Source organism: Phyllostomus discolor, chromosome 2, assembly GCF_004126475.2.
Source record: "Phyllostomus discolor isolate MPI-MPIP mPhyDis1 chromosome 2, mPhyDis1.pri.v3, whole genome shotgun sequence".
Lineage (NCBI taxonomy): Eukaryota > Metazoa > Chordata > Mammalia > Chiroptera > Phyllostomidae > Phyllostomus > Phyllostomus discolor.
Window position 1 is genome coordinate 143230594 of NC_040904.2, and position 12040 is coordinate 143242633.

At 37.8% G+C, this 12040-nt stretch overlaps 1 protein-coding gene across 1 annotated transcript in view; it reads right to left on the reverse strand.

The window, feature by feature from the left end:
- NAV3 (neuron navigator 3) overlaps positions 1 to 11171 on the reverse strand; it is a 556838-nt gene extending 545667 nt beyond the window's left edge. Inside the window, exon 1 of the mRNA XM_036018646.1 lies at positions 10745 to 11171. Within this exon, the coding sequence (XP_035874539.1) occupies positions 10745 to 10816 (72 nt within the window). The 5' untranslated portion in view covers positions 10817 to 11171. The remainder of the gene's footprint in view (positions 1 to 10744) is intronic.
- Between the last annotated feature and the right edge of the window lie 869 nt (positions 11172 to 12040).

A 12040-nucleotide genomic window follows, 5' to 3' on the forward strand; every position in this document is an offset into this window, starting at 1 on the left:
TATTTTGCGACCATACTCAATCATTTCTGGGAGCATCCCAATTACCAGTGTTTTGAACTGTGTATCTGATAGGTTGGCTATCTCTTCATCACTTAGCTCTGTTTTGGGAGCTTTGATCTGTTCTTTCATTTGGGCCTTTTTTCTTTGTCTCAGTTCACTTGTAATATCATAAGGGAAAGAGCCTTATGTACCTGCCGGGACAGGGCAACCCACATCACTGCATTGTGGTGCTGTATGTGGGAGAAGGGTCCAAGAGGAAACAATGCTGCTTGCTGGGCTCTTGCCAGGTTTCAGTCACTTCTGAAATTGGGCACTTCTGGTGCTGGTTCCTAGGTGGGTGAGTTTCTATACATCCTATAATACTGTGGGTCTCTCCAACAAACTCTCCTGTGAGACTGGGAGTTTCTTCTGCCACTGTAACACCCACAGGTTTTCACAGGAGGTTTAGAGACTTTCTTTTGCTGGGGAGAAACCCTGGGTTGTGTGATCTGTCTAGCTTCCCAGTTGTTCCTCCTGGTTTATCTGTAGGTGAATGTGAGACCATCCAGTCCACCTGCCCCTGCCTCACCCACCCAACCCTCCAGCTGCTGCCTTGCTGCACATCCTCTCCGCCCCAGCTGCCTGTCTCCACCCCTCCTACCAGTCTAGATTAATGTTTCTTCTTTAACTCCTTGGTTGTTGGACTTCCATATAGTTTGATTTTCTGGCAGTTCTGGATGTTTTTTGTTTTTAAATTTGTTGTTATCCTCCTTTTGGTTGTGCAAAGAGGCAAAATATATTTACCTATGCCTCCCTGTTGTCCAGAAGTCCTCTATAGTTTATTACACATCATTGTTATATACAGTTTTTACATTCTCAATCTTATTTTGGAAATAATAGGGAAAAGAAAGGCATGCTTTAATTAATGCACTTGGAATCTTCTCCATGTTCAGTGTTCTTTTTCTCCTCTTGAAAATAGAAATATAATTCATGCTAATATTTAGGACTTAAAAAGTAAATTCTTATTTAAAATGTGCCATGAATTAAGGATAACTTTGTGCTAGTCAGCATGCTATGGCCAGAAAATATTTTGGTTTATCAAATTTGTTATCCTAAGGGGAATAATGTCTTTAAACTCACAAACTTCTCTTCTAACTGGCTCTAAGTGTGAGTCAGTCACATGTGGTTGGCTCTATACCCATATTTTAAGATAAAATATCCTGAGCACCAACCTCCCTGTGACTGCAGAAAATAAGCAAGCCTAGGCTTGACTTGGTCTCAGGTGAACCATTAACACCAAGTCCCTTATAAATCAGGAGAGAATGCTCACATAGACCCACAGGGAAATTCTGCCCTAGGGCTTGGGGGAATAATCCAGGACTGGTTGATTGGTTCTAAATCTATATTATTGTGTGTGTGTGTGTGTGTGTGAGAGAGAGAGAGAGAGACAGAGAGAGAGAGAGAGAGAGAGAGAGAGAGAGAGAGAGAGAGGGAGAGAGAGAGAGAGATTAGAGCTAACCAGGAAATCATTCAGCACCAGCATTTCCTCACAGGGCAGAAGCCAGGTGATGAGAGGACAGGAACAATTCCCTTCCACTTACATTCTGGCTTCTGCCCACAGAGAGGAGACCACATCCAACTCCTTAGTTCATCCCTGATAGCTATCAGTTACTGCATGTTTTCTAAGCACAAGGCATTGTTCCAAATGCTTTATATATAATTATTTTCAATAGTCCCATTATATGAAAAAATACAAGTGAGAAAAGTAGGAGAAGACAAGTTGAGTAATTTGACACAGTGCCAGAGCCAAGAACCAAACACCAGCAGTCTTATTCTGGATTCTTTTCTATTAACTATTTATTACATTTCTTTTTACTAAATCTCCCCAAAGACATCAGTGGCCTTATTGGTCAGGTCATGATTGAAATTGTGGGCCATGTTTTATTACTGGGCAATGAGTCTTTTTGCTAAGGGTAGAGTCATGGGCATCACCATTTTTTCCCATTGCTTTGCTCATTTGTGATAAGCTCATCTAACAGAGTCCTCCTCTTTGGGAAGGCTTTTTCTGTGCATCCTCATCTATGCATCTGACTTGATTAGCATTTTCAAGTCTGCTCAGTGGAGAGGTGATTCTACTTTGAGGAACAAGAAAAACTATATTTGGCTTCTGGACCTAAGGCCCCACAGCTTCTCAGAGAAGATCATCTATTTCTAGGAAAGTTTGGGGACATTTATAATATATGTAGTCTTTTCATAATGCTAGTCCTTTGTTACCATTTAGCTATTGTTTTGTGTATATATAGTGCCTCAGCAGGGAACTCCAAAGGGAAATAGGAGTGAATAGGAGGATTTAACATAAAAACTATCCTAAACCTCAAACACCAATGGAGATGTCATCACTGTGCTTTGTTCATTTTTTAGTGCTGGCAGCTCCTTCAGCACCTGCTTGGGACAATTTCAGGTGCAGAAGCCATCAACAACAGGGTGAGAATGGGTGGTGGCAGCAGCTGTCCTATGAGTGAGTCACCTGTCCATTGAGTGTTTATGAGTCAGGGTCAGCCATGCTGTATAAGTGTTGATATCACCTTGTATCTGGATATGCCCTCTGGATATCCAAGAATAAAATAAGAATGAATGAAAATGATAAAAAGAATTCTTAAAAATTTTAATTCCAAAGAGCTGTGTTAACATAGAATCCAACATTAGTTGATTGAAACAAGTAACTGTGTGGATTCCAGAATTATCAGTACAGAATGTCTTAGCTTAGGTTTCCCCAGAGCATATCCTGAAACAATGATGCAAACAGTTTATTTGGTTGATTATTCCAGTAAATATGCAGAGGCGAGTCAGGAAGAGAGATAGAAACTTGAAAATACTGAAACCATAAAAATCCTAGAAGAAAACAAAATCTTGGACATTGTTCATAGCAATATTTTATCTGATATATCTCTTTAGGCAATGGGAACAAAAGAAAAAATGAACAAATGGGACTACATCAAACTAAAAAGTTCTTGCACAGCAAAGGAAACAATCAACAAAATAAAAAGACAACCCACTGTATGGGAGAGCATATCTGCTGATACATCTGATAAGGGGTTAATATCCAAAATATGAAGACTTCTAAAACTGAACACCAAGAAAAACAAACAATCCAATTTTAAAAAGGGGCAAAGGACCTGAATAGATGCTTTTCCAAAGAAGACATACAGATGGCCAACAGACATACAAAGAGATGCTCACCATCACTAATCATCAGAAAATGCAAATTAAAATTACAATGAGATATCATCTGATACTGGCAGAATGACTATCATCAATAAATCAACAAACAATAAGTGCTGGCCAGAGTATGGAGAAAGAGGAAGCCTTTTGCACTGTTGGTAGGAGTGCAAATTGGTTTAACCACTATAGAAAGCAATATGGAGTTAGCTCAAAAAATTAAAAAAAAAAAAACAGAATGCCTTATGGCCCAGCAATTCCACTCCTAGGAATTTATCTGAAGAAAACAAAAACACTAATTTGAGAGAATATAAGCACCCCTCTGTTAATTGCAGCATTATTTACAATTTCCAAGATTTGGAAGCAGCCCAAGTGTCTGTCAATTGATGAGTGGATAAAACAACTATGGGACATTTATACAGTGGAATACCATTTGACCATAAAAGAAAAGAAACTTTTACCCTTTGCAGCAACATGGATGGACCTGGAGAACATTATGCTAAGTGAAATAAGCCAGTCAGAGAAAGAAAAGTACCATATGATTTCACTCATATGTAGAATCTAATGATAAAGACAGACTCAGAGAGTAGACTGAGAGCTCTGGGAGGGGGTGGTTAGGGAGTAGAGGGATTGAGCAAAAAAGAAAAGGGACTCATGGACATGAACAACAGTGTGGTACTTGCAGTGGGGTGGAGAGGGTGGGTGGAAATAGAGGAGGGTATAAGGGGGATAAACGGTAATGGGGAAAAAAAGAAAGGTTAAAAGTGTTTTATAAAAGAAAAGAAAGGGCATTTTATTGTAAAATCGGTGGGAGTGGACTAAGTTTACTCCCACTGATGAGCTCTGGGACATGGTCTCTAGGGCAGTGTTCCTCAAAGAACCCAGATTGCTGTGCATTAGACTCACCAGAGGATCTTGTTCAAATGTACATTCTGATTCAGCAGGTTTAGTGTAGGGCCAGAGACTCTGCATTACTTATATGCTCCCAGATAAGTGATACTGCTCCTCACAACAACATACTTTGAAGATCAAAGCTGTCAATGGTTTTCTGCTTATTTCTCATTCAAATTTTCTAAATTTGCACATAAAATTGAAAAATTTCTTATATTCACAGTTTTTATAAAATATCATTAAGCCTGCTTTGTTTCATGTAATTCTAATCCTAGCCATTGTGTATTCATTGAATATCATCAGTGTTGGAGGTCTTTTGTCAGCCCCTACGTAAGGAAGATGCAAAAACTGCTGTCCACTCTGTACTAACGCTATTAAATCAGATGGCTCTGTTCACCAGCAGGTAGCCTGCTGTCCACAGAAACAAATCAGGCATATCAGCTCATTGCCAACACATGTTTGACTTTGTCTCTGCGTATGCATCTTATTCCTGCACCCCACCCCATTCTAGTGTTAACTCATATTCTTATTTTGTGATTAGTCTCAAATCTTTGGCACTGGGAAAAGAACAGACAGAAGTCTGGTGTCCTGACTTTGATACTAAATACTCTTCAATGGTACCTTTGCATACGTTCACAGGTTTTCTTCCACTTGGCTGCCTCAGGGTTAAGTTTTGTGGAATCTCAGTCCACCTGGTTATACTCACCTGAAACCTCAAGAGAGGTGATAGGACATGGTTGAATCATTGTTTTAAAATGACTGTGCTATGTTGAAATGTATATATCCATATAGTCAAAGAGAGGAAAGTTCCAGCCCCTTTAGAAATACAATTGTAGAGAAGCTGACAATTATATGGTTGCTATTCAAAACAGGCCACAAAATATATTTGCTTTAAAAAGATATACAACAAGATCTGCCTGGAAAAAGTCCAGCCATTGTCAATATAATGAGAAGGGTTTGCATGACATCAGTGTAACCTGGCAGCCAAGGAGAGTAGACTGGAATGCACATGTGTGAACAATGACAATTTCACTGCACTAGCCAGTGCGGGCAGTAGATGCCATTGAGTGAGCAAGTGTGCTGTGTGGCCATCACATTCAAAATGGCTGAGAGAGTAGAACAATGATCTGCATCAAATTTTGTGTTAAGCTTGAACATTCCTCTGTGGAAACATCACATGATTCAAAGGCCACAGTTATAGGCATCTTGTGATTAGCAGCTTCACCATGACAATGCTCCCGCTCATGCACCGCATCTTGTGCAAAGTTTTTTGGCACAATGTTAAATCACCCAGGTGACTCAGCCCCCCTACTGCCCCAATTTACAAAAAGTAGTAACATTAATAACAATTTACATATCTTGCCTTCAGATGTTCAAAATATATGTCACATAACTGAAATATCGTGTACCACAGGCCTGTCTATTTATTTATATGAAGATTATATGGTCATTATATCTGTTGACACCTTAAATCCACCAATGAAGAAAAACAACATGGGTAGTTCAGAACAAAGGAGTAGAAACATGAAGCATGGTATACATACTCGCTTTTGACTATTTCCAGTTGTTTCTGTCATCCCACATCTGTTTGCACTGAAAATGTGTGCTGCCAGGAGCAAAACAGCACATGGCCATACAAACTTTCCGAAGTTTGTTTGAGACCTGCCTATCCAAATTCAGATCTGAGAGAGAAGTTTCTAGAATCACTTCTGAGCCACAAAAGGAGCTCACCTAGTCCAATGTATCCTTAAAGAACTCCAGGCAAAGTGGCTGGGAGATGGCTATTCGCAGAATCCCTTTATAAAAAACGACAGAACAGAGGGAGAAAGTAGGGCAGTCTTAACTGGCATCACAGAAGATCACAGTTCCAGTACTAGTTTTTTGTGAACTGGACATTCACTTTTGTGTTTGGACATATATTTCAGACTTGTGTAATAACATTGCAGAATGGCTGCTCAATGTATTTCAAACACTAAAAGTTTGGATACTCAGTTCTGGATGACCAACCACTTTTGTTGAAAACCCCAGGCAATCCATTCATGTTAGCTGTCTTGTTTCAGGATCAGATGATTAATAAATGATGTGGTTTTGCTTCAGAAACGTCATTCTCCCTCATGGTCCTTTTAACTGATCTCACACACACACAGAAAAGAAGTCAAGCAGATGTATAAAAATAATGTACCATTTAATGAGTCCATCCTTCAAGAAGATCAAAAAGTGAAAGGGCTGAATCTAAACTAAGCCTTCTCTTTTTTCATGATTTATCTTCATATTTGCTCTTAAGACAGATCTGTAGTCAGTTTCCAACAGAAACAATTTCAAGTTGTCCTTAACACCTGTGAGAATAGTCCCAATACACTGCTTGACTCTGATACTATTTTCCAACACTGCAAGAAAATGCAACAAATGGTCTAACTTACTTAAAGGAATCAGTACATTTTTAAAACTGTAAAATAAGAATTGCACCACCTTTAAAGTGATCAATTATTTTTACTCATTAAAAAAATTACTAGAGTAGCCTAACACAGGTGTATGTAAATATGTTCCTGCACCACACTTCCATTTGATGTCCATTGAAAAATATAAGAAGAAAACTATTCTGTGTGCATAAATATTGATAAAGAACTCATTGCCACTTGCAGATGATGCTTTATCTAACCTTCCATTTAAGCTGGATTTTAAGTCTACCATATAATAGGCATTTTCCATATCAATATCCTCTCCTCTGATAATTAATATAATCATTTCTCTCATTTTGCCTGATTTTCTGCTCTTCTTCACTATACCCAGAGTGTGTCATTTCTGAAATAATTGCTATCTCTTAGACAGACAGACATGGTATTCTGGAATTTATCTTGAACAGTTTGCATGGCAGTGTGAAAATAATACTGACTGCTTAACATCATAAAAGACATGACTTTTGGTAGTAAAAAACAGAGATAGCATCAATTTTAGACATTTTCATAAAAGTAAATATCTCTACATATGTGCAGTACTGTTCATCCCTTTCTGGTTAGACAACACAGAAACAAAATAATCCCAACAGGTCACCAAATATTTATTGCATTACCATGGCCATAATTTCAAGATGCGTACCCTGCTGCCCTCTTCGTAGTACCTAATAAATTGTTGACTATGACAAATGCTTTGGTTTAACACACAAAATATTCGTGGAGCAATAAAGCTGTGCCCCAAGGCTATCTGAACTGCAAAGTGCTTGCAATTAGACTGACAGTAAAGTCTACTGAGCTCTGCTTTTCAGTTCAAGGTCACAATTAATTATATAGCAGTGGCATTTGTGCCAATTGAGCTTTCACTCTTCTGGGGGCTTTTGAAGAAATAATCCCACAAAGCAATAAAATTAGTGGAAAGCAATAAACCAACCTCACTGGCATCAATGAGAAAACAAGGATAAAAAGGTCAAGTTTTCAAAAGTAAAACATTCAGGAGCTTTGAGGTGCCATGACAAATCCAAGAGCTGAATGCCAAGAACAGGAAAGAACAGGAATAACCCATAAGGGGTAAAAGTAATGAAGTTCTACTGAAAAAACCAACAATGCAGGACTCAAAAGTGCAGCTAGTGCAGGACTCTAGGTTCCACCTAGGCCTACACTAGCCCAGGTTGATTTGAGATTCTTAGAAGTATTCTCAACTTCTAGAACATCCACACCTCTGGCTTATCCATAATAAAGAGTACTCCAGGCAGGACGTGTGAGTGTAATACCTTTAACTTTCAAGTAGGTCCTCCTCTGTTCACATATTGTAAGGTGAGCAGGCATTATTTTTAAAAAGCCCAAAATGTTACACATACATTTAAATGCTTTAATGTTGAAATGCACACACACACACACACACACACACATACACACACGTATTCTTTTATTTAGTATAAATATTCTTGAAGAATTTATCATCACTTTTACAGGACCAAATCTCTTAAGGAGGTAAAAGCAGCTTTTATCTCTGTAGGAGGTATTTTCTTAATGAATCACAAAGTGTAAGCATGTGGTATATGGTATGCAGTAAGCACTCCATAACTGACCTCTTGCCTGGCATTCACCTACTCACTGCAGCAGAACACATCCTCACAAACACATGCTCAGTGTCCTAATGGTTTCTACTCAGAAGCAGAGCATAGGTATGAAACCACATTATTTTAAATTAAGAATAAAGCCAGTGAGCTACTGTAGACTGAACAAGAAAGCAGTTGTGCAGCATTCAAAATTGGAAGCTATGCTGAAGCCAGCTCTATGAATCTTTTCTTGAATATCTGCCATATGTCAAACACTGTGAAAAGAACACATTTTTTTTTTCAGAAATACCAGAAAGATGCTTCACCTCTGGATTAAGTCATGAGTAAGAATAAATGCATTTTATTTCACTGATGAGCAACACTGTGCCTGTTAAATTAAATCATCATGAAAGACTACAAACGCTTGAAGTAATTACATGAATGGTCTTGTAACCTCAATTTTGTGGTGACAGAGCTGTGCCCAGAACTTAGTCTGCAAAGATTGATGACACTATATTTCATTTTCCTCTGTAAGACAAACTCACAAATCTGTCACTGGGACTAGATACTCTTGCTGACACTTAACAAATTTGCATCTTAAGTACTGATCAACTGATCGATCAGTATCTTGAGTTTCAAGCTTATTCAGAGTGAATGCCTATACCAGTTGGGTGGCTAGGAATTCATTACAACCCACTCTTCCTTCTTGCTACTGCTCACTATTTAATGTTCACTGCTTCCCCTCCTCTCCATCTCCCTACAGACTGGAAGGTGAGGCTACAGTGAAATGGGATCCTCTTATCCCACATTACCAAGCTGGTCTTTTAACCTTTTCATGGAATCATGGCTTTCTGTAGTTTTTCTAAACTTCATTACTATTTTTATGAGCTGAACAGTCCTTTGTGAATAGGCCTGGGAAACTCAGCATCATCATAGACCATTGTTTAAAGTTCCATACAAGGAATTTTCAGAATGTCTATTACAATTCGTCTCATTCTTCAGCTTGTAATCCCTGTGTTTGCACAAAATACCTCTTATTCAGGAAATAAAGAAATAGCACCTGCAGAGGTCCTTTCTTTCCCGCCAGAAAAGCAGAACTTTTATCAAAAATTAGAACTCAGAATATTAATTGCTTACCCTACTACCCACTTCCTTATTCTTTCACCCAGTACAATAGGCAAATTACTGTCAGATTTAAGGACATTTTAAGAATGTAGATAGAGAAAAGGAATTAAATGGCTCCTCAGTAGTTAAGAAATTACAGAGCTTTAGATGGAAATTTTTCTTGCCACCTCTCTTGGATTTACACCATTAGTGCCAGTAGAGAAAAAAATGCTGACCATTTAAAACGCCAACAGTATTACTTGTTAATACCCTTATTTGTATAGAAATTTATACCTGCATTGATGTAAAAATTGGTTCTGGGCATCTTGTATTTATAGTACTTAGTATTTTCTGAGATTTACTTATACTACAGGTAAACCCAATGAATGAACCAAACTGGACATAAATAATCCATCCATTTCTGCCTGAACTGATACAAAGGAACCACCATAGCCCCTATTCTAGAAGCATTGGTCATAATGTCAGAACAAATTAATAAGCTATTGACTCTGTATGGTCTCTTCTAAACTTCCCACCTCCAAAACTGTGAAAAGCTAGTTGTCTTCTGGGAGTACAAAATGACTACTAAATTTTTTTCTAACACAGATGTGAAAACAAGCCTTAATCATGCCCCTTAGACCCAGGTCTAACAAAAATCCCCTTTCTATTATCTCATTATTACTTGCTTTGATGCCTTAGCCACCAGGGCCCCACACACTGCTCCTATACTAATGGAGTTAATGAAGCACCACAAAAGATAATATACTTCATTATGAGTGGGCTTTCTCTCCTGGGCACCATCTCTGACCCTTCTGATAAGTGCTCTCTAGATGGTTCTCACTATAGTACAACAGTTTAGCAGGTAAGAGTTTCTAAAAAGGTAGAAAAATGAGACTTAAGTGCAACCCTTAGTATTCAATTCCCAGCTTCTCACTCAGAAGCTCTCCAAACCCCATTTTTAAAAATATATTAACACAGTCCTTTCTTGTTATTTTTCCATTAGTTTCCCCAACACCACACCTGAAGAGTGAGACCAAAACTCACATGCCTCATGACTCTCTTTCCAGGCTTGCTGGAAACATGAGAAGGCTTAGGTTGAAGTTCCCCAAGGATAAAACTGGAGAAGTTCAAATGCTAGCCATGGTATCTGATGGCAGGGAGGCAGGTGTTTTCTTCTGGGAGACCTCTAACTTGCTCCTTTACTCCAGGGGTGCCCCACAACTCAACCCTCACCCTGGATCTCAGAAAACTGTTCACATAAGGTAAGGCCAGCAGGTCATCAAAATGAGGTCAAAAGTAAGAGGACAAAGTGGAACCTTCGTCAATCTACTGGATGGATGAGTTCAGAAGACTTTAGAAACAAAACCACCAAATGGTAATGAAACCCAGGCCTATAACAACACTTGGCTATGTGGCAGGATTTATTTCCAAGAAATGGTATGTTATTTTATCTCTTAAAACACATTCATTTTCAATTTACAAAATTCTCTTTAAACATAAACAAAAAGGACCACGTAAAAGGAAATGTAGTTGTCTTACCTTCTTCTGATCTTCTAGCTTGTGACTCACTGGATTCTTCCCATGTCTGTTCATCTCTGAAGATAAATCCATCACATTAGGTTCGTACCCTTCAAAATGGAATCTCTTCAAAAAAGCAGCAAACTAATCCAAGATGCAATCATAGGAAGAGACCGCATGCCACATTTCCCATCACACACCGTCTCTGAACTTCATTGACTCCAAGGAATGATTAAAAATCCATTGATTGAATGGAAAAAATGAATTTTGCAATTTACTCCCAGGACTTTCCAAATCAACATATCGTTTTCAAATGCTGATGTCTCAAAAGCAAAATATTCCTCCAGGAATTTTAACTCCAACTGCTATCTTCTTCTTTCTTCACAGTTTTCCATTTTAATAAATAATTACACAGTTTCTGTAAACCTGTAATAAAATAAAATAAAGCACACAGTTAATTCTCTCTCACCATATATAATACAGTTAATTAAAAATTCTTATCTGAAATGTTTAATGTAGAAAAAATTAAATATGAGTTATATTCCACTTACAAGTAATACCAAATGAAAGGCATTGTTCTTCACCCCTATTGCCTTTAAAATACCAGTTATAATACCTGAACCAAAATAGAATATTAAGACCATGGATTCACACAGCACATTGAGACTAAAAATCAATAGGGAATATGTGCATATTCATTAAATGTGTGTAAATGTTCCACAATTCCACTCACTAAGTACAGCATTCACAGAACTACAAAATTTAGAAAAGAACCCAACAGACACCATGACAGAGTGACACTTTTCATAAGTAACTTCATTCAAACTTCAAAATCAATCTATAAAATGGTTATCATTAATCTTTTAAAATGAGGCTATTGAGAGGCTAAGGGAATTTTTGTAAGTCTAGTAAATAATATAAATAGAATTAGAATCCAAAACCCTTATTTTGTCCTAGACATACTTGTCTCAATTTATATTGCATATTTTGTCCACAGGATACCATAAATGAGTTTGTTAAGTACCTGGCTGAGTTATAAATGTACAAGGTTGAGATGTACTGAGTTATAAATGTATAAATGTATATATGATCCTTAAAAGGGTCATATAATCCAACAGTTTCCAAACCCAGACAAAAAAACTGAATCACCTGAAAATAATCTTAATCATAAAATAATCTTAATCATTCCAGGGGTCCACTTAACTGTGCTAATTTAGAAGTTACAGGGTAGCACCTGGCTCAGTATTTTTTTCATCTCTTCTAAACATTCTGATGCAGGAAAACCATTAAAGAGTCGAAACCTCTCTCTAATGTAGG